This window comes from Ursus americanus, chromosome 14 (genome assembly GCF_024610735.1).
Source record: "Ursus americanus isolate L20-20 chromosome 14, mUrsAme1.1.p, whole genome shotgun sequence".
Taxonomy (NCBI): Eukaryota; Metazoa; Chordata; class Mammalia; order Carnivora; family Ursidae; genus Ursus; species Ursus americanus.
Window position 1 is genome coordinate 32816209 of NC_142140.1, and position 23411 is coordinate 32839619.

The following is a 23411-nucleotide window of genomic DNA, read 5'->3' on the forward strand; positions in this document are numbered from 1 at the left end:
CCCTTGGTCAGCACCCCAGAAGCTCCCTCGTACCCTCCTCAGCCTCTGCTCCCCAACTACAACCGCTGTCCTGACTCATAGGGCAGACTGCCAACAGCTTGGGGTAGTTTGACCTGGTTCTGGGCTTTCTGCAGATAGACTCATAGGGCAGACACTCTTGTGTTTGGTGTCTTGGGCTCAGTGTCTTCTCATGAAGAGCAGTCCTTGTTGCTGTAAGTAGCTATAGTTCATCTGTTCTCACTGCTGTGAATGACCACCCTCTATTTCCTTCATTCTACTGCTGATGAGCACTGGGGTCACTGCCAGTTTGGAGCTTGAGGTAGGTCAAGTAATGGCCCCTTGAAAGATGTCCATGACCTAATCCCCGGTCACAGGTAACATTCACTGGTAATACCTGTGGCTAAGTTACTCTACGTGGCAAAGAGACTTAGCAAATGTTAGTTAAGGATTGTGACACGGAGAGATGATCCCGAATTATCTGGATGGGACCATTGTAACAAGGATCCTTACAAGAGGGAAGAGGGAGGGTCAGGTTCAGAGAATGAGACATGGAAATCAAAGCAGAGGTGAGAGAAGAGATGCAAAGATGCTAGGTTGTTGGCTCTGAAATGGAGGAAGAGGCCATGAGCGGAGGAATGCAGGTGGTTTCCAGAAGCTGGAAAGGGCGAGGGAATGGATTGTCCTCTAGAGTTTCTAGAAGGAATGCAGCTCTGCTGACCCATTTTAGACCCATTTCTGACCTCCAGAGCTATAAGATGATAAATTTGTGTTGTTTTATGCCACTAAATTTGTGGTAATTTGTTACAACAGCAATAGGCACCTAAGAGATGGCTGTTATGCATAGTGCTACTGAGAACATTCTAGAAAATGTCTCTTGGTGCACATATGGATCTAGGAACAAGTGCAAGTATTCCTGTAGTCCTCAAAGGTGGTTAGACCCACTTGTGCTCCCACCAACAGCAGAGGTGAGAGCTGTGTTTGCTTTACGTCCTCACCAACGCTTGGTGCTTCCTGAGAAGAGAGATCTTCCAGTGAAGAATTAGCCAGGCTTGGTGTCTAAGGGACATAGTTGTGCCTTGCAGGAAGTTGGTGCTCAGCAAACGCTGGTCAATGCTGACCCAGCCAGCTGAGGAGAGGAATGAGGAAGTGGTGGTGCTAGAGTTTCTAGCTGGGGAGAAGTGGAATTTCTCTTCCATGGAAATGACTGGAATGGGAAATCCTGAGTCACCTTAGATTAATACAGAACTTTCCAGCTTCAGATATGAACACCACTTATCTTTGCAACTTTATGATCGAGCAAGGTGAGTGGCGGGTATCATGCAGTGGCGGAAAGCCTGTGTTGTTTAGCTGGCTGCTCAGAGTTTGAAAACTGCCCTCATGTAAGCGCTGTTCCTCAAGCTATTCACGTCCTTCAGAGGTCGGGTTTTGCCATCTGTTAAATGGGCCTGGTCCTGCCTTTCCTTTGGGGCCGTGGGTAGATGAGAAGCCTCTGTGTGTGAGCCCCGAGTTTGCTGCCTGCACACAGGTGCTGAATCAGAGGTATAACTGTGGTTATTAGGGACAATGGTATTAAGCTCATAAATTCCTTTTATAGAAGTTGGCAACCCTGGATTCAGAATGCTCAGAGTGTTCGGGGACTGAGTGACTGTCTTGGGGTGGGGGTTCTGAGAATATCACCCACTTGGTTGGCATCCAGGGTGGGTGAGGTCAGGCTCGTGGTCCACCCTCCTAGGGCTTTATAGAGACACCATCTCCCCACAGCCCCCCATTCCTGAAACTGCTTTAGAAACTATTCATTCATCATTTGTTCATTCATTCATTCAGCCGTCACCAAGCTTTACCATTCACATTATAATATACTGGTTAGGGGCACAGACTCCCAGATCAAATGCTTGGTTCAAGTATCGATTTTTAGCATTTTGTTGTCTGTATGGCATTTGACCAAATCTTAACTTCTTTGTGCCCAGTTTCCTGATTTGTAAAGTGAGGCAGTATCTGCCTTCCAGGGCTGATGTGAGAAATGGATTAAATAGTCCGTGACAGTGCCTGGCCTTGGGTATCTCTCAGGGCTGGGGTACAGAATAGGGTACTCTCAACCCTTGCCCCTTACCACAAGCAGAAGGTGGTGGTTTATTAGTGGTTGTCTACAGAGTACTTTCTCCGATACTGGGAGGGGAAACCTGGAACCCTGACCCGGAACTAGCTGGGGGTTCCTTTGAGGGCAGGCTCTGACCCCTCATAGTTGCTCGGGAAATGTGGCTTTGAGGAGAGTTGGCATAATTTGGGGCTGTAGGTGTCGAACCCCCTTGTAACAGTTACTGTGCTGTGGAAGGGCTTGTACACTGAGCAGATGTGGCTTCCAGGCTGAGCTGAGGTGAACTGAGGTGTTCACAGCTACAGAAGTGACTCTGGTGTGGGCTGCTTGCTTTCTCCCCTCTCCCTTCATAGTGGCAATGGTGGGGATGTGGTGGCCCCTCTGAGACTCCGAGGCTGCGTCTCACTACCCTTCCATCTCTCCTCATTCCAGGATCCACATCTTCCCTTTTGCCCTATTCTGGGCCCCTCTGTAATGCACATGCCTTAGCTGATGAAGTTAGCTCTGATGGAAGCCAGAGCAGTGGTCCCAGACAGGGATCCAGATGCTAAAAATATCTCATGGTGTGCTCTTTGCAAGTTAAATAAAAGAGCAGCATTGGAGACTATGGCTGGGGATTCTCCCCAACACTGACTCTTTCCAGTGCCTTGGGGTACAGGAGTCCAAGGTATCCAGTCCTGCTCGCCTGGATTTGAGAGTTTATCCTAATGGTGCCTTTTTTAAAAAAGATTTTATTTTTTAAGTGATCTCTGCACCCAGAATGGTGCTCGAGCTTACAACCCTGTGATCAATAGTTGCATGCTCTACCAAATGAGCCGGGCAGGTGCCCCCCTAATGGTGCTTTGATCCAGAAAAGGGCCAGACTCATGGTGGGGCAGATGGAGGAGAATAGGAGGGAGATTGGGCCAAGCAGATTTGGTCCTCAACAGGCTGATGCACCAGCATGGAAGATGATGGAAGATCATGGAAGATCAAAGGTATCCAAATTACCCTGCACCCTCTTTGCCTAGGAGGCACCATGTTGAAGACCAGTACTCCATCTCTCAATATGGTCTGCACAGCCAGTTGTTCCAGTGTTGAAACTGATGGCTGTTTCTTTCTTTCTTTGACACCCAATGAAGCAGCTGGTTTGGGTTTGGGACCATGCTGTAGAAAGAGAATCTGCTTTAATGCTAACCCCCCCCCCAAGTGGTGAGGAATGCAGTACCTGAGGCTGAGGACGGAAGCTCAGCGTCCCATCTCAGACTCACCTGGGGCAGAGGCTCAGGGGGTAGAAGAGAGAGTGGGCAGAATCCTCCACCCACTGAAATGTTCTCCTATAGTTCTCTCTCTGTCTCATCCGTGTCTCTCCTAGTTTCTGTTGCTTTCAAGCGCATAGACTCCAATCCTTAAATGAGGGTATCATGTTCATTGGAATATTTTACCACTCCTGTAGTCATTTTGTGAAGCAAAGCCACAACTCACACTTGTGGATCCCAGTGTTCCTCATTCTGCCAGGTGCCCTGCTCTTGACAGTCTTCACACTAGAAGGCACTCCATGCTCATTAACATCTTCGTCCATCTGACATTGACTGAGTACTCCTTAAATTACATGTGGTTTTACCAAAGTTGTGACCAAAATAGTTCGGCCTTACCTGTCTCCATAGACATAGTGCATCGTAAGCTCCAAGTAACCAAACTCACCCTCAAAAGGGCCCCAAAGGGAATATTTAATGATAGTGCCAACTGTGATGAGAGTTAACTAGACATAAAAATAGGATCAAATAAAAATAGTGACTTAAAGAAGAAAGCACTTTCTCTCTAAGGTAGTAGTTCCAAGGTGAGAGGGTGGTCATGCTCCACGCAGTCAATCACAGGCCCAGGTGCCTTCTATCTTGTTGCTCCATTATTTCCAAATGTGTGGTTATCATCTGCACAGTCCGAGCTGAGTTCTAGCCAGTGGGAGCCAGTGAGAAGGGTGGACAAGGTGTGCCAAGTCTTAAGGCCTAGATGGGGAAGTGGCACCTTTCCTCTCTCATTCCATTGGGAACTTAGATACCTGGCCACACCGACCTGCAAGGACACCGGGGAGACGTAGTCCCTGATAAAACTTGAATAACTATGGAAGAAAGGGAGAATGGATTTTAATGGACACTGGACTGCCTTTGACATTTTCCCCTTGTATGTATTTAATGCAACTGTTTGTGTGTTTATAACATAAATAGGCGCAGGTTATACATACTGGTTGTTTTGCTTTCAGAAAGAAGACCTAGCCAGCCATGCTGTATCTATGGACAGTTCCACAGTAATGAATCAGTGTGTCTTCAGAGGGATGGAAGAAAACAAGGAAAGGTAAAAATATCTTTAAAAAAGTAAAAATTCAAAAATTCTCACTTGTAACAATTAAGTGCAATATAGGACTTCATCTAAGTCTGTATGCATCAGTGGAGGCCATCAAGAGTTGGAAATAGCAGAATTTCTTGTGTCCCCTTTTCCTCTCTTCAATTTCTGACACCAGAAGAGGATGCCTTTGTTAAGTATATGAGATTTTTTTCTAAGACTTAGAAGGAAGAGTTGGTATAAATAGAACTAATGTGGTATAAAATTAAATATTTGATTCTAAAAGCTATGGATACTCATTCCTAGAAACTGTGGACACTTGCTCAGATGATTATGTCTACATGTGTTGGTGGCCAGTCCCTGAGAGAAGGCAAAGACAGCCCCTTAGCTTTTGGCAGCTACATCTTTCTTTTTCTTCCACCTCCTCTTTTTCTTCTTAAAAATAAATGTATTCATTTAATTTTATTATAATGCCCAAGAGATGCATAGATATATTTTTTCCTAGTTAAAAATAGGTGACACACCCTCCCCCAATTTCATTCCCAGCTTCCCCACTCCACACCTGCCTTTCCCAGAAGTAACTACTATGATCTACTTTTGTGCATTTCCTTCCAGAACTATTTCTAGGTGCTTCCATACAGAGAAAAAAAGCCATTCTTTCTTTCCTACTTTTTTTCCTTTCTGTTCTTTTGATACAGGCAGTCATACTATGCTTATTGCTCTATTTTGTAACCTTTTAAAAAAATTCAATGATATGTCTTAAAATGTTTTCAAGACAGTACATGAGAATCTTCCTTTTATCTGCTACAAAATGAATAGTGTATGCATGGTGTAAGAGTCCCACTGTTTATTGAGCCATGTTCTTGTAGGTGGTGGGTCCCATTGTTTGCCCTTATATAGTGCTGGGAGGCACTTTCTGGTATGTGCCTCCTGCACACATGGACAGATAGTTCTCTTAGGAAGTCACTAAGTAGTGGAATTGTTGTGTCATCCTGTGTATACATTTAAGATATTACTAAATATTGCCAAGTCATTCTCTAAAGAGCACTTGTCAACAGGGTGCCAAATCTCCTGTTAGCCTGCCCTCCAGCTGCACCTCAGCTCTTCATGCTCTTCCATTTTTGCTGGTCTGTTGGGTGGACAATGGTATCTCTCTATGGTTGTCATTTCCTCCCCCTTCTCTTTACTCTGGGGAAGTTCATCTCTTCAAGTCTTTCTGTTACCTAGTTTCATCTCCCAATGGCAGATGGTGAGCCTCTGTCCTCAGAGGGACCTAGGGACCTATCCCAAGGCCCAGGACATCTGGGCGGTCCTGGTCATATCTGGAAGTGGGCACCACTTCGTTGTCTCTTCTGAGAAGTATCCAAGCATGCTTCTCCAGGACAGTGTGTCACAGGATTACCTGCTTCCCTCTTGACTCCTGGTTTTGAAGAGCTTTTGGTTGGATTTTCCTACTTCAGGTGGTTCCATCCACCACCCGTCGTCACCAGCATCGTCACCATCATCAACGGAAACCATCTGAGAAGATGCTGTGTGTCAGGCTGTGTGGATCACGGGGCTGACGTATCTCATTTAATTCTCACACGGCCCTCTATGATAGGGAGTTGTGTTCTTACCCTCATTATGGCCATTAGGCAACATTAGGACAGAAGTTCTTCAAAACCAAGCCAAACAACAAAACCCTATCTTGCCTTGGAGCTCCAACTCCTAGCGTTGCTCTCACTTGCAGTGGCAAACAGACCCACATTGAGTTCTCCTTGAGGACGGAGCTGTGGGGCCATCACACCCATGTTTGCTGTTGCCTTGGCCACACTTGGTTGTTATTCCACATCCGTGGCCTAACCAGAGGAGAGGTGGGAGCTGAGAGTTCGGTTTTAGGTTTTGTCCCCAGGCGGCACGTGAACATAGGCCTCTGTGTATCATCAGCCCCTCTGTTCTGGGGTCCAGTTGGGGTGACAGCCTCAACTGAGTTTGTCCACAATGCTTCTCTGGAAAGGGGTTTTCTAGTGTGAGAAAACAAAATTCAACCAAGTAAATTTGAAGATCAAATTGACTTTTATTAAGCGATTCATCACCTGGGCAGGTAGAACCAAGCTCTGAGGAGATTTAGGGGTTAGGAAGGCTTTTATAGGAAGGAGGGTGGGGCAAGGAAGTTATTAGCAAAAGAAAAGATTGTTTCAGGCTAAGACACCTTTTTTGGGTTAGGGAGGGAAAGGCAGGGTTTTCATCTTGCAGATGATCTCATTAGTGCTGATGAGAAAATTTCAGGTTGACTTCGTAAAAGGTCACCTTCCTGGGTTAGGGTGAAACTGTAATGAAGTCTTGATTTGCTGTTGTGGGGGAGCAAATGACTCCAATTTGGGCTTGGTTTTTTTTTTTTTTCTTTTTTTTTTCCTTTTCTTTTCTTTTCTTTTCTTTTGTCTTAGAACTCACGACCCCAAGTTCGAGTCACACGACTGAGCCAGGCACCCCAGGCTTGTGTGTGTGTTTTTTTTTGTTTTGTTTTGTTTTAACACCAGGTTGTGCATTCTTTGTCATTGGAGTAAATCTGCTTTATTAGGATAAATACACCCACTGAGCTGTGGAAGGAAGTGTGTCACTTGCCCCCATAGGCCCAATCTACTCTAAAATGATAAGTTTAGATCTCATTGTAAAAGCAGGCAGTGTGCAATTCCAGAGGCCTTCCTGGAGTCCCCTCCCATGATGTTTCAGAGACGTGCAAATTTAGACCCAGATGATCCTAGGCTCATGATTATAATTTCTCGCTTCTTCATCAGTAGTTTTAAGCAGTCTGGCCTCGGGTGATGATGTGATTGTCCGAGTTCACACAGAGACAAGCCTCGGGCTCGGTCCCGGGTCTGGCTCTGGCTCTTTGTACGTACAATCACAGCTACCTCTTGTGTCGTTATTAGAACCCTGATCAGCGCATGTTCCAAAAATTGAGCTGATCGGCCAATAAGGCCTTGAAGGAAACGTACCCATTGATCCATCAGTTGATTATTCATTCAGTGGGCATTTATTGAATACTGCCTGTGCGCCAGACACAGAAAGATGGGTAAGGTGAGTTCTTAGAGGATCCGGAGTCGGGGGTGGGGCAGGAGGTACACACTATGAGCAGTGGTTAGGTGGAAAAGTAATTCTTCATTGGTCAGTGGGGATAATAATAGGATCTCCTGCAGTGAGTTGTTGGGGCACGTCTTGAGTTAATCACAGTTAAGTATTTGTCATATAGTAAACACCCAATAAAGGTGGCTGTTTTCATGTTTATTTATTTTTATTCTTACATAGGGTGAGGAACCTAGGAAGATTTTTTATCAGGAAGCTGATAGGGCTAGACTTGTGTTTTATTTTCATTTTTAAAAAGATTTATTTATTTATTTATTTGAGAGCGAGCGAGCAAGCAAGCACAAGTGCAGGGAGGGGCAGAGACAAAGGGAGAAGCAGACTCCCCACTGATCAGGGAGCCCGAGGCGGGGCTCGGGCTCAATCCCAGGACCCTGAGGCTATGACCAACCGACTGAGCCACCCAGGCGCCCCGATTTGTGTTTTAGAAATGGTGATCAGTTGACACAAATTCTCATCCTCTGTTTATATTTTAGTGTCTGCCTCACTGACTGGGCTGTGAATTCTGGGGGGTCAGATCTTACCTGTTTTGCTCACTATCATTTCCCCAGGTGTGGCACACAGTAGGTGCTCACTAATGTTTCTGGACTGATGAGTGTAGGGGGTGGAGTAGTGACAACAGGTCGCTGAGGTGAGGTGATGTGACAAAGCCAGCCAGAGAGAAGGACTCAACTCTCCGGGGGCTCACCCTACTTTCCTGAGGAGAGTGGCTCCCTGGAGACCCTCCCCACAGACCACACTGCCCTCTGTGGGAACATGGTTTTGCTCCAGTGCTTTGTGGGCGTTTTGTCTTTTAACCTTGTGACTTTACTGAGGAGACCGCTCCCTATAGCCTTTGTTGACTGAGCAGCCATGACTCACCACTTCTGGGTCTAGGGGCTGACTCACAAGAATGCAGGATTTCTAGAAGCTTAAGCCCCTGGGGAGTTCAGTTGTCTGCTGTCACCGGTGACTGTGGATGGGTATTGCTTCTCTGGGCCTCAGTTTCTCAGCTGTGCTGCAGTGGAGTTAGGCACGTGGAATTTCTGATGTTCAAAGAGGAAAATTTTGAGGGCAGAAGTCCTTACTCTTTTTGTAAATCCTTCCTGGAAATGGGCTGGTGACATGGGTGGATGGTTAGGACTTAGCCCATGCCAGAGAAACGGAAAGGTTTAAGTGTGTGTGTTTGTTCGTTCGTTCGTTCATTCATTCATTCATTCATTCATTCATTCATCCATTCATTCATCCACTCAGTCAGTCAGTCAGTCAGTCAGTTGGTGGGTCGGTCAGTCAGTATACCTTCACTGCTTAGCAGCCATAAGCACTTTGGAAAAATGCTCATATAAGGAATTATAAAGTCCTTTCACTCTCAGCTTGTACAAATGCATGTCTCTTTATGAAAATAAAGATCTTCCCTGGCTCACTCATGTATTTCAGTGTGTCTTGAGCATGTCCCTTGGGCCCGCTCTGCTTGACTTTACTCTCCTGGAAGGTGGGCCTTGCCTGGTGCAGGAATACCCACATCTGGCGCAGGGCCCAGCACACAGTAGGCTCTCAGCCCGTGAGCGGCTTTGGTGGCCTGAACTGGCCAGAAAACAGTAATTTGTAGATGGGGACATGAAGAACTGTATCCCCAACTGAGATTTGCCCCCAGAGTAGTGTTCGGTTTCGTGCTCAGGGGTAACTGATTTGTAGCATGGTTGAGAGCCCTCACCTGTAGACAGGTTAGGTTTGCTGCTTGTCGTTTGTCGTTCTCTTGATCCCCTTATCAGCTTCCATCTTGTCCTTAGGCTGGAGCTGTTTTGGTCACTGATTTTTATGAGCTCTTTGTTCACTGCCCACAGGCCTGTGTGGGGCCCGCTCCACTTCTCCACCCTCCAGAAATTCAGCTGCTGACCTTGAGAAGCTGGGAACCCAAAGGGAGAATGTAACCTCTCCTGACATGAGGCTCTAGCCTGAGCTCTTGGACTCACCAGCCCTGTGACTTTGGGCAAAGCACTTCACTCTCTTCATAGAGATCCTCTCAGTATTTCCCACAGTCTGCTCATTAGGATATGGTATCTTCCAAACATCAGTAGACTTTGCAGGGGAAAATGGGGCCTGTCGCCAAACTTGTTTGGGTATTTCTGACTTAAGCTCACTTAAATGTGGCCTTTCTCGCAGGATCCAACAGAGCCTATAAAAGGTCAGTGTGCATGGAGGGCCTCTCAGGAGAGGGTAGAGTGTGCGGCCCCCCACATTTGCTGTTGCATAGATCACCCTGGGGACACGCTGGGCTGGGAAATCTCGAAGCTTCCTCCCAGAGCTTTAGTGATGTGCCAACATAGATGTTGGATTTGAATCGTTTAAGTGTTTTTTTTGGTTTGGTTTTTTGTTTGTTTGTTTTCATTAGGGACTTTAAAACAGTATGGGAGGCAAAAGGTGGAACGAGTCTTCCAATTCGTTTATAAGCCTTTTGGTGAGTGAGTTGAGAATAAGCGGTATCTTCTTAAGAATTTTATTCAGGCAGAAACTCTCCTGTGCAGACACTGTCCTCTTCCTGGCTGTGTGACCTTGGGTGTGTTTCTTTACTTCTCTCTCAGATTCCTCACTGGCTTCAAAGAAAGGGGTCGATTGATGGGTGAGTTTCCTTTCAAACCTAAAAATTTCCATATATTGTGTAAAACAACTGTTTAAAACCCCATGAGGGCGCATGGGGCCTGTGTGTCTTCTTCTCGCTGATTCCTCGGGGCAGGGCGTGGGATAAAGCAGTCATTAAATATTTGTTGAATAAATGTGAAAACAGAACAGGCTCCTTATTACATTCGTGTGCATAACCTCATAGACAGCTTACTGGGTTATTGTTAAAGTAATTTAATCGGTACACATGATCTTTTTTGAGACACATGAAGACCGCTTAAGGGAGATGATGTTATTTGACAGAGGAGGAACTGAGATTTTGAGAAACAAAGGGTTAGACCGTGGTCCTCTAGCAAGGACCGAAAAAGCCAGGACATAGACTCGAGTTCCTGAACCTCAAGTTCTGCTTTGTTACGGTTTTTTCACCAAACCAAGTGCTTATCTGTCCTTGTACTGGCCAAAGGCATTGATTAGGACAGGTCTTGGAAGATGGGCCATGAAGACACTGAAAAAGCCCCTCTGTTCTCTAGTGGCCCTGGCTAACCCTCTACATGGCAAATTATAACAATATCTGCTCATTCCTTAGGCACCCCTAAAAGGGCTTTTTATATACATTGGCTCCAGACATCACAGAGACTGAGCAAAAGACACATTGTTTGCCTCTATTTTGCAGATGAGGAAACAAGGTTTTAAGTACCTGACCTAATGTCACGGGTAATTATAGGGCTATAGGGCTCAGACTTAAACCTGTCTTTGACTGGCTCAGGGGAGAAAGCCTTTTCACCATCCCATCTGCTTCTCATATGATTGGGACCCTCGTCTTACCTTCTCTTTGCAGACAGGAACTCAGAGCCCCCCAACAGAGTGCTGTGGGGTTGGGAGGCACTGCTGTGTCTGCCCCAGGCATGGGACTGAGCTTCAGCCAGGACAGCCCATGAGGTGCAGAGGGTGGGCATTCTAATCATGGGAGCCCATCAGCATGTCCTAATTCCCGGCGGTCTCCTTCTAATAGGGTGGCCCCAGTGACAAGGGGAACTGCCAGGAGGGTGTTGGGGGAGGTAGTGACAATCCTGGCTCAATCTTTGACATTTCCCAAGTCCTGGTTTGCCATCCGTGAGAGGTGGATAACAGTGGTGGTTAGGTCTGAAAGTCGATGTGGAGGTTCAGTGTGGTAAGCAGGGCCTAGTTCGGTTACTCAGCACCTGGTCAACACCAAGCACATGGCATGAGTCTGTTTTCAGTCCCTAAATCATTCTCCCACTAACTACAGAACCAAGGAAGAGCTGTCAGAACGCATGCCCTCTACATTCCTGTAAGTGTCCCTAACATATGCCGATCTCTCTTTTTTTTTTTTTAAGATTTTTTATTTATTTGACAGAGAGAGAGAGAGCACAAGCAGGGGGAGCGGCAGGCAGAGGTAGAAGCAGGCTCCCCGCTGAGGAAGGACCCCCGACGGGGGCTCGATCCCAGAACTCCAGGATCATGACATGAGCCAAAGGCAGAGGCTTAAGGGACTGAGCCACCCAGGTGCCCCCATATGCTGATCGCTTAAGGAAACCAGTGAGCAATTATTTGAGTACTGTTCACGTGCTCAGCACGCCTTTCAGACACCCGGGGGGATACAGTCAGATGTGGACCTTGCTTATAGTATAGAAGGACACATGAATATAAGTCATAGCTCAAGAATATAAGACATAGGACAAGAAGAGATTAAGGAAGGGCCTAGCAGGGTCTGGCACACCATGCGTACTTGGGGAATGTTTAAAACCACTCAGACCGAAGGGCACTCGAATGGGCACAACACTCTGAGGTGGTACCGGGAAACCCAATTTATGGAAGTCATCCAACCCCCAGTCTATGGAAGGACGGGTCTTGGGTGAAAGGCAGCCTCGGTCCTGATGCTGAGCCCTTGCTGGTGGAGACCATGTGTGGCAGTCTCCCTCCTGGGGAATCAGATAGGCAGTTCCTTCCAGGCTAGAGTCTGGCCCTTTCCCTGGAGGTAAATCAACCTTTTCAACTCCAAGGGCGGAGAATCGAGTTTGGAGAGCCGGGGAGGCTGGGCAGGGTGTGTGTGTGTGTGTGTGTGTGTGTGTGTGTGGACCCCCAATGGTTGAAGTGCTCACTGGGCTCACAGAATTATCAAGATGCATTGACAAGGTACTGCTGTTGTCTGGGGTGTTCTGCTAGCATGTAGGTGGGGAGAGGCTTGAGGCGTTTGTGCTCTAGGTGGAAAGAGAGCATAGGACCTCAGGTGAAGACTTTCCCCAGGGCTGCGGCTGGGACTAGAGCTGAATGTGGCTTTTGTCCCACCTGTGTGCAGTCCAAGCACAAGCCAGTGTCTTCTGGGACAGGAACTGATGGAGGCTCGCTGTGTGCCCGGCGCTGTGCTGAGCTCGGGGGTGTCTACCGGGGACCAGCACAGGCAGGAGCCAGATCACCTCTAACAGAGTCCCTGCCCTGCGGTTCAGTTTAGGTTCTGTAAGGACAGGGAACGAAACAGGGAGCTGAAACAAGAGTGCGAGAAGGCATGTGTTTTAGAAAAATCACTTACGTTTTCTTGTTTTAGTTTTGTTTTGTTTTTTGTATATAGGAAAGCTATTGATTAATAATGTATTTTATTAATGTTGACTAATATAGTACAATTGTCTTACTGGTTCTAATAGTTTTTTAGAGCTTATTTAATTTTTTTGTGGGGAGGAATTTTTCTAGGCACATAATCACATCATCTGCAAGTTAATGGAATTTTGCTTCTTCCTTTCCAATTGGTAAAACTTTGTTTGTTTATTGGCCTGATTAGGATGGCAAATGTTTCCTGAATAATGTTTAACAATGGTGATATCTTGGGTCATTTTTACGTTATACTGACATCGGTAGGAGTCCTGGCTCTCAGTTTAAGCTGTCTATCTCTTAAGGAAGCTTCTCTCTATTCCTATTTTGTTAAGAGACTTTTTTTTTTTTAAGTCAAGAATAAATGTTGAAATTTAACAAGATTAGCATCTAAGGAGACATGTGTGTTTTTCCTCTTGATCCTGATAATGAGGTAAATTATATAAATAGATTTCCCTAATATTAACCCACCCTTACCTTCCTGGAGTGAGCCACATTTGGTTATGCTCTGTATCTCTTTTAATAAAAAAGTATTTCAAGCTACTTGCCATCATTTGAATTATTGCTCCGTGAAGAAGCAGTTGGTTTACCCTGCGGTTTAGAATAATGTCAACAGAGGATAGCTTTACTTCAGTTTGAGAAGTCAGAACTGGAGTGATGAACAAATCATTAATTTGTTAGGCCAGCAAACCGCTACTGAATGCTGATATGTGCAAAGCACTCTGGTTGGATGGCCTCCAGTGCCCCTTGTAGCTCAGAGTTCTTGAGATTCTATGCAACAGTTCCATTAGTCAGGATTTGTTGTTGTTGTTCCAAGTGACAGAAACGCAATTCAGCCTGGATTAAGGGGATATATGGTTCATATAAATGGACAGCCCAAGAGCAGCTAGCTTCAGGCATAGCTGGATCCAGGGGCTCAGTGTTATTAGGCCTTGCTCTTACTCTTTCCTTCTCTTGGCTCCATTTTCTTCTGTATTGGCTTCATTCCCAGGAAGGCTTCCTTTACATGATACTGCCCAGAAGCTCCAGGCTGACATTCTCCCACAGCCGTGGACTGGGAGTTTATCATTCCCACTTGTTCCAACAAGACTTCCCAAGTAGACTCATTTTTGTTCTGCTTGGGACACACGCTGTCTTCTGGACCTCGAGGGTTGGGGGATAAGATCAGCCTTATCTGAATCCTTGGACTGAGAGGGAGGATGACTGGGAAGGCCAAGTACTGTTACCCACAGACGGGCAATCAGATGCATGGTGGCAGAAACACCTGATGTCCGTGCCTTTGGGGCTGGCGATCCCCTTTCTTTTGTGGTCTTTGCTGTCCTTTTCCATAGGTAGGAGGGGAGGCTACAAGGGGCTGTGATTCCTGGTCTAACCCTAGGGCCCAGCAAGTCAGTGACAGAACCAGGATTCTAACTCCCTATCTGAAATTCTGGGCCTTCCTTGGTCCACTGAATTACACATAGAAACAGGAGTAGAGAGTTAAGGCAGCTGGGCACTTCGGGATTTGGTTGTTAAATGAAGGATTTCCCTGGGTCACCCTCACTGCTGACACACTCACCCTATGTCATCATTCTTCTTGGTGATTCTCTATTGTCCTCTTTCCAGAACAAACTTAGAAGGTGGACACTTTTTAAAGGGGTGTCCTTGATGGGATGTCAAGTATTTTATGTGGAGTGTGTATAGTAACAAAGTTCTAATTTGGCGAAGTCTTGCCCGGTCTGATTTGTCACCTCTTCAAATACTTTTTGTCTTTTAAGCTTTATTTTATATATGGTGTGTGTCAAATTAAGGGCAAAGCTCAGTGAGTTTCCTCAGCTCAGAGTACAGTACTTGTTCAAACATTCTTTACTAGCTTCTTCCCACCCTCCCTGCTTTGCCCCACCTCCTCCCTCTTCCCAGAAGAGCTGTGACTTTCTCACCACTGCCTGGCCTCAGGCTGTCCCTAAGAAAGAACTCTCTTCTGGGTGTACCGACCTGAGTCCAGGGACAGAGTTAGGAACCTGTTCCTGAAGACGTGTGCGAGGAGAGAGGAGGCAAGTGGAAGTTACCATCTATAGAGGACAAACACAGAGCCCTCCATGCTCTAGGTGGCTGCAAATGCATGCTGTCGATCGTGGTATTGGAAGTCCCTCTTGCTCTCTTGCTCCTCCTTCACAGACAAGGAAACTGAGGCCCCAAGAGAGGTAGGATCTGCCGAAGGTCATGGGCTGATGGAGGTTCAAGGCCAGACAGATGATCCATTGCTATAGGCCAGCCACCCACTGTGGTCTCACTCTCATTTCAGGATACTCTTGATTTTCTTTTCTTCCTGGAAAATCTTGAAACTCTGTGAAAGATGGTATATATAGTAAAAAGAATGTAGGTGCTAGTAACTGACATTCTTGGGTTCAAATCCCTGCTCTGTTTTATGACCTTGGGCAAGGCTGTTAATCTTCCTGAACCTCAGTGTCCTTATGTATAGATGGGATCATATTAATACCAACCTCGTAGGGTAGCCCTGAGGTTTAAATGAGATGACAGGTGCTGTGTGCTCAGCACATTGTCCAGCACGTGTGATTTTTGTATATTTGAAAAGCCAGTTTGTAACATCTCTTGGGGGAGGGGAGGGTGAGAAGTGATGTAAAAGTAAGCTGACAAAATTATAACCTCCCCCCAAATATGAACACTCTAGCATGACTTTAATTTTACAGTTCTAAATTGGTTTAGTGATAATGATAGTGTGGTATTTAAGAACACAGGCTCTGGAGACGGACTGCTGGGATTCAAATCCTGACCGTTGTATGGTGTAACCTCGGGTACATTACTTAAGCTCTCTGGGCTGTAGTTTCCTTGAATGTAAAGGAAGGCAATAATAGGACCTGCCTTAGAGGGTAGCTCTGAGGACTGAATGCGATAATGGGTAAAACATACTTGCTTAGCCCAGTACCTTTGTTGATGTGCAGTAAATGTGACTTATTATTACCTGCCAGTAAATTGATCTACATTTCTTTTTGGCCTTTAACACCTTGCTGGAAGTCGGCCTCGGTTTTCACAGTCTGCACTGTCTTTGTGCTGGCATGTCACCAAAAGCTCTCTCCTCACGTTTGTGTCAGTGGTAGAAGAGAAGAGTGACTGGGCGGTAGTAGCCTCTAGAAGTTACAGGAAGAGGTTGGCGCTTGCAGAAGAGTGAAGGGATCACTCTCCTGGGTTGAGCGTTTTTGTCTGTTGGGGACAATGTGTGGCTTTCACGGGTGACTCATCTGTGGGCAGAGTGACCACTCCATGGGAAATGCAGAATGGAGTTCAGCGGCACATGTGCTGGGAGGTGTCTGGGTCCGGAGCTGATGGGGGCAGGGGAGGGTTCATTTCTCTGAGGACCAAGGAGTCAACTCAGCGAGCCATGGGTCAGACTGAGCAACTGAAAGGATGGAAGAAAAGAAAAGGTGCTAGCTTGGCGGGCTCAGCTTTTTTTTTTAAATTTTGAAAAAATGTTCCTTTCAGCTCTGAATCGGCCCCTTGAGCTGCAAGGAGCAGTGGCAGTTAACCCACATTTAATTGGAAACTGGGTTAGGGGACATTGTCTCCCCCCCTCAGAGCATGTCCTGCATGTTGGACCCCTTCCAGTGGCTGGTACAGTAACAGCCATTGACACAGCCCTGGCTGCCTGGATGCTGGAATCAGCTGGGTGAATATACATCCCTCTCCTCCCACATCCGCCGACTCTCTCCTAATTGCATTTGCCAGCTCTGCAGAAAATGCAGACTTTCCCTTTGATTTTCTTAAAGATCCATCTCCTTTGTTTATCTTTGTCTATCTCTGCTGTTTGGAAAACACCTCAACACATCCTCATTGGTAGATTTTAATTTTCCTGTTCAGCGGAAGCTTTTCCTCTCCTGGGTGAAATTATGCAGGTTTCCTTTTGTCTGGTGACTCTCCCACAGTTCAGTGTGTGTTTGTGTGTGTGTGTGAGAGAGAGAGAGAGAGAGAGTGAGAGAGAGAAAGCTTCCCTCTCCCCCCCACCCCGCCCGCACCCCTGGGCCTCACTGTGCCTTGTTTTGGGGGCTGGGACCTGGTAGACAGTGATACAGTGACTCCCTTGTCTGCTGGGTTCCCACCAGCTGATGAGCAAGGTCATTTTCATACTCATGACACCTGCTTATCAAAACCGCCAGCTGCGCTCCACAAAGACGCCCCCTCCCCCACCCTGGAGAAAGAGGAGATAAGAATAGGCCAGGAAGAATAGGCCAGAGCTAGAAAGTGAAGGACACTGTCCCCTGACAGTTAAGGAGTGGATGGGCATTTGATTGGACAACTGGGCTCTGTAGGCTGTGGATTGACATAAATGTTCCACCATAACGGGTTGAATTGGAGGAAGTTTTTTAAATAAACAGTAAGATATTTGTGCACACGTTATGTGATTTGATCCCTTTTTTTGTTGTTCTGTGACCAACTTGACTTTTTAGAAGGCAGTGTTACATCATGCACCTGCCTCTTACCATTTGAAAGTGCTATGCTCTGTATCATGAAATACATAGATTACATTGGCTAGCGGGGTTTCAGTGGAGGTAATAAATGGCTGAGAGACAGGATGTGGGAGCCAGTGTGTTACTCTTTTCCTGTCATGGGTGTGGGTGCCATCAGGGCTCCTCTGTCTGGATGGTCTGCTCTGAGCTTTCTGGTGGATCCTGAGGACTGGCCTCGGGCGGGAGATGGGGAGTTCCCTTCCCTGTGGTTTCTGGAGCTGTACATTTAAGGGTAGCTGCTTCGGTCTGTTGGAGTTGGCTATCTGGGGATTGGAAATCCAAAGAGCTCATCGTACCTAAAGCTGCTTGGGGATTGGTAGGACCAGACCTTTCTCATCACCGAACACGTTGCATCTTAAAAATGGAATAAGGGTGGTGAAATTTCTGGGGCTTTAGCTAGGGGTGGATCCAGGTTTCAGGAGTCTGAAACATAATCTGGCTTCTTCAAGAAAAATAATTCAAAAATATCCTTTTCCAAATTCTATTAAAGCGCAAGACTATATGGATACCTTTCTAAGAAGGGGCTTCTTCACCTATAGCATTAGCTCCCTGCTATATCCAGTTTGGGCTAAAGCAAAACAAGCAGAGACACATTGTGAGGAGAAACTGAAGTGGGACAGCAAGAGGTCCATCTTAGCCCAGACTGGAAAGGGGATGTAGTGTTTCCACGTGTCTGCCTACAGCTGTTCAACTCTTCAAGTGGTGCTATAGTCATTTATGTGAATGAATGGGTGTGGCTGTGTTTCAATAAAACTTTATTTCCATAAACAGGCAGACCATAGTTTGTCAGCTTTTGGTCTAGACAATAATTCAAGGCTGTTTGGTAGATTTTTTTGCTAACGAAGTAATAAGTTAAAAATGCAAATTTTATACATTTTTGCTTTTGTTTTTTATTATTAACTATGTTGGTTCTAAAAACTTTGAAAAGTTTAGGAAAATATAAAGAGGAAATAAAATAGTCACGTGTAATTCTGCCACTCATCAATAAACACTGTTAATCAGTGAATATTGCAGGACATTTCCTTCTTGCATTAGTATGCATATGCATACGCGCTAATTATTTTAATTGAATTATTTAATTATTTGAATTCTTTAATTCAATTATTTAATTGAAATTATATTATCAGCTTGGTTTCTGGCTTTCTTCTAGAATATGGCAGTCCAGGTGGTGACGGAAGTGGTACAGTTTTGGAGGAGTATGCTGTTGTGCTTAAGGCTCTGACACACTGTGGCATCTGAGCTCTGGGTGTGAAAGCCAGTAATGTCTGAGCTGGGGGGCCTTGGGCAAATCACTTTAGTTCCTGTAAAATGGAGATATTCATCTTACCCACTTCCCATGATGGTTGTGAGGATTCAATAAGATCACCCACAAAGAGGGCTTAAGTCTTGACCAGGCATAGGTTGAGTGCTCAATAGATGTTGGACATTATTCTTATTACTGTTATGGTTGTGTTGTTGTAGGAATGGTAGAAGTTCCTGGGTTTTGAGGCAGGTCATGGAGCTGATGCCCTGCCCTGGAGACCCCAGCCCATCATCAACCCCTGGCATAGCATCAACCTACCTGGCATAGCTCGATAGGAGCAGTGACTGTCCCAGGCCCATCAAGTTCCCTTAGAATGCACTGTCACTCCAGCAAAGAGTCACATTCTCAGTGGGTCCACACGGGACTCAGGGGCAGTCTGTGCTCACCGCCCGAGACCCTGCCCCTCCCACCTAACCAGACTCCACTGCTTCTCCTTCTGCCCTGTCTCCTTTAGCCTCAGTGCGAGTCAGAGACTCCGCAAGCCTTGCAGGGGATGATGACGGAGCGAGACCTATGACCAAGCACTTGCCAAAAACAGGTCTCTTTAAGCTCCAGTAGAGCCCACTCAGGATTCGGGACTGATCATGCCCTTGTACAGGCGAGGGGACCAAAGTCCAAGGTCACACAGCAGGTAAATTCACGATCGTGTTGGGACACCGTTCTTCTTGACGTCAAACCTTCACCCGCCCCTTTGCTTTGGTTTGGATCCCGGTTTATCAGCCTCCGTACCACTGACATCGTGGACAGGACAGCTGTTCTGTACCTTGTAGGGTGTTCGGTGGTATCACCAGCCTGTACCCACTAGATGCCAGTAACACACCTTCCCCCAACTTGTGACAACCCAAAATACCTCCACACATTGCCGAATGTGGCCTGGGGGCAATGGAGGAGGCGCTGCTTGCTAGCATGTGGGTGGGGTCAGGAGTGCCTCAGTATCAAACAGGAACTGCTGCCGGGAGTGTGTCCAGGTGGGGACTCTTCAGGGAGTTCCCTTTTAAGGCAGGGAAAAGTGAGATTCCTGTTTGTGAGCTTGTGCTCAGAATCAGCGTGTCCATTAAGTTCCAGGTGGTTTAACTGTAACCTCCTGATGCCTCTATGACTCTTTTGTTCTGCTGCACTTGTGTTTCTTCATTCGGCGGCTGGCCTCCCTATTTTATTAAATATGGCACGCGGATCCCAGCGTCACCTTCCCTCGTTGACTTTCCGGGTTGCTTGCATGGTCATGACGGCTCCTGCACGTAGCAGTGCGCCCTGTCACCAGGGCTGGGGATAGAAACCTTGTCCCTGGTGCCGAATCCTGCTCTGAAGTTTCCTTTTGGTCACCTTCCTGGAGATCCTATGTCCCCTGTTAGGACCCTCCTCGTTTGCTCATTTCCTTCTTCAAACTTTGCTGCTTCTCCTCTGTTCTTCCTAAGTTTGTTGGAGCGTGTGTAAATTAAGAGTGAGAGACAGTGAGCAAGGGCCCAAACATCTCTTCCTTGGAGTGAAGTATATTTTGTAAAACAGCCCATGTCTATTCCTCATGAGGACCCTTCCCATTATTCGGGCCTTTTCACAAATGCTGGGCTCCTTTGTTCCTCACGATGGTTGGGGCTCTTGGGAGTCAGGGCTCTGAGGGAACAGACCCTTTACTGTGAATGGGGCCAAAGACAAGGGGGGTAGTTTGGACACCTAAAGCTGGTGAGTAAGGTACAGATTGCAAATGGCCAAAATTAATCTTAAAAATCCTCCAAACTCCGCATAGAGAATAGCATGCATGGTTTTTGTGTCTAGCCCTCCACATTTCGATGTCAATATACATAGTTAGGACACAGCAAGGAGGGCACGCGCAAATAAATTCCACTGTGATATTTACCGTAAGACAGTACGGAGAGGAGCAGGTGTCACTGAATCCTGGGCATCGAAGCCCTGTGCTATGGTGCCCGCGCAGCGGACGAGCAGCAGGGAGCCCTGAGGGCAGAGGCTGGGCTCCGGAGACGGCTGCCTGGGACCTGGTTCCTCAGCTGCCCCTCGCTGCTGGTGATCTTATTCAAGTCTGTGGCCTTGGTGGCCTCAGTTTCCTCTCCTCCAAAGCAGTATGATAATAGCACCAGCACCTGGCAGAGAGGAAGAGCTTGCTAAGGGTTAGTTAGCTGTCATGCTGCTGCGATTGTCACTGTTGTTGTCATTACACCGCTGTTATTACCAATGAGATGTGATGGGTTTGAGAACAGAACTTGCATTCCCATTCCTCTTGGCTGAGGTGTTTCCTCTGAAGCGATGGGCCACCAAGTCCTCCCCCACTATGCCTGCCTTGCCTCATGCGGACACAACTGAGTTGGCCGAGCCTCTTCTCCCCGCACTCTCATCCTCCCGTCTTGTTGCAACGTGGCTCACTTGTTTGAACTCCTCCAGCAACTTGGCAGGCCCACAGGCAGCCCTGCACATGCTGGCCTGTCCAGAAGGATGACAAAATGCAGATGTGGTTCTGACCTCCTCAAAAACCCGCCCACCTCTGACCTCACTGTCCCAGCTCCCAAACATGTGTCCCTGGCTCCAGGGCTGAGGGACCTGGAGGAGGGGTAGGGGGCTCAACGAGACAGCCCACAAAGGTTAAAGGGTCAGAGGAGGACTTTTAAACCAGGTCTGGGAACGGTCAATTAGGAGAATTGCTGGCAGAGTGGGGCACAGGCCCCCCAACTTTGTGGATTTCCACTGAACGGATTATCTGTACTGATTATTTGTGAAATATTTTGACTTCGGAATTTATTCATGTGTCCTCCAGCTGAAATGAAAAGTGAGAAAGTTAAGCAATATGTTAAAGGGAAAGAAAATAAGCCAGACTTATGAACATGAGTCCCAAACGTAAATGTTCACAGGGCTGCCAGGGCTGACCATGAAAGCAGCGGCGTGGGCAGTTCGTTCCCTGTCCTGGGGACTGTTTCCTCTTTCCAGTTCCTGCCTCCTGTTGGGAATGCAAGCCCACTGTGACCAGATCTGCTGATTTCCCAAGAGAATCCAGGAATCAGGATCTTGATGTAAAATCTCCAGATTCTCATGAAAGCACTCCAGAGTTTGAAATGTTTGCAACTGATCAGCAAAACAATCTTTAAATTACATCTCTGGGCTGGAATTGAAGAGCCACCAGCTTGCAAGGGACTTAAGAAGTCATGCTGTGCTTTTGCCTGTGGGGTTTGCAGATGAGGAAACTGAGGTCCAGAGAGATGTGACTTATTCATGATTCCAGAGCTGGATTTGAATCCAGGTCTCTGGGGCTCCTATCCCAGGCCTCCCCCCCCCAGTTTTACCCACACAGTGTAGTTTGGCTTCCATGAGGGCTGTTGGATGGAGTTTTATTGCAGGTGTCAGGGTCATCCAAACTGTGCTGGGGAGCTAGCAGAGTGGCGGCAGGAGGAAGGGGCCCCAGGAAGCATGAACGTGGTCTCCATTCTCCGTTGACTCCGGGACGCTTGCACGTATCCAGAAGAGGCTGTTCTTGGCAGAGCCACCTCCTCGGATTCATCATACTGAAAAGTGCATGGATTTAATTTTGCCGAAGTTTGAGCTGTTCTAGGAAAGTACATCCAGTGTGATTCAACAGAATTTTCTGCCCAAGAATCTATACAGTTTAAAATATTTTGGAGATCTTAGCCCAAAGCAGGCTAGGATAATCGCCATGATGTCAGGCCAAAGTCAGCCTTGTCCTTTGGCTAGAAAAGACCATGCTGCCTCTGGACCGTGGCACCAAACCCCAGCTGCCCTGCAGAGCAGCCCTGCTGGGATAAGGTGATGAGAAATTTGCATCTGTTAGATGGTTGGTGTGGCCAAATGACTGTCTGACCAAGGGGCTCAGAAACGAATGTTTCCTGTTCTGCAGGAGGGGAGGGGGCAGGATGGGAGAGAGGGTGGTGCATTGCCCGAGACTCAAGTGTGTACTCGTGTGCTGTTCAGTCTGCTCGTGAAAAGGAGAGTTTTATTTTTGCAAGTTACTGCAGCGTGAACCCCAAACACCAAAGCCAGTCTCTTGAAGGAAATTGATCAGGATCCAGGAGCAGCTGTCAGGCCGAGGGAGGGTGACTCACGAGCAGCAACGTTCCTGGAACACACCCGTCCCTGGCCAGCTAGGAAGAGGCTAAGCAAGGAGGTAAATGAGGGGTGGGGTGGGCGCTGTAGGCCTGGCCTCTATTTTCAAAAACAATGTGTATTAAAGTCAAAGCATCCATCCCCTGTGACCGGCCAGGCTGTTTTAAAAATAGGAGTTTCTGCAGGCAGTGTTGGCTGCCTGCTTGTATCTGGAAGACCAAGGGGTCCCTTTCCAAGCCCGATCTTGGAATAAACAAACTTGGTTCTAGCTCGGGCTCAGCAGAAGGCGTGTGCCACGGCAGCTCTTTTGTGGTCGCCTTTCCTTAGGGCTGTTGGAAGTGTTTCTGAAATCCGTCTGATCTCTGGCTCTCAGCAGCAGGAACAACTGGTTTTTCAGGCTGTTGAGAAAGATGGTCTGTGATTTATGTGGCTGAAGTATGGCGTAATTGACCCCCCACCTCCAGTCTCTAAAGTTCCAGAACAAACAGAATTCATGTGAATCAACAGTGTATTTATTAACTTTTGCAGATGATTAACATGCATGCAAAAGAGGCTGCACGTAACCCTATAGCTCTCTGGGTTTTCACACATGGAACACACCTTTGCATTCAGGTCAGGAAACACAGCAGGACCTGTGCCGCAGAATCATTGCCTGTGGCCGCCTCCCTGGGGGTGGGGGGCAGACCATGATCCTTACACTTTGTGTAAATGGAACCCCCGGGATTGGGGTCAGTGGTTTTGAACTTCAGGTGTCCTAAGCAGGGTGGGTGATGCTGTGAAGCTGAGAGAACACTCAGCCAGG

The 23411-nt window shown here is 47.0% G+C and overlaps 1 protein-coding gene across 6 annotated transcripts in view; it reads left to right on the plus strand.

Annotated features, from left to right (window-relative positions):
• The window catches only part of ARHGEF3 (Rho guanine nucleotide exchange factor 3), a 295453-nt gene that overhangs the window by 30964 nt on the left and 241078 nt on the right, over positions 1 to 23411 (plus strand). For 3 of the 6 annotated variants that reach the window (XM_045807392.2, XM_045807393.2, XM_087866943.1), the window contains exon 2: positions 4335 to 4426. The exons of 1 other annotated variant lie outside the window; for it this stretch is intronic. In XM_045807392.2, coding sequence (XP_045663348.1) covers positions 4365 to 4426 — 62 coding nt within the window. In that variant the 5' untranslated portion in view covers positions 4335 to 4364. Of the gene's footprint in view, positions 1 to 4334; positions 4427 to 10098; positions 10137 to 23411 lie in introns of all 6 variants that reach the window. 2 more of the 6 variants (XM_087866946.1, XM_087866944.1) reach the window with 1 other exon arrangement.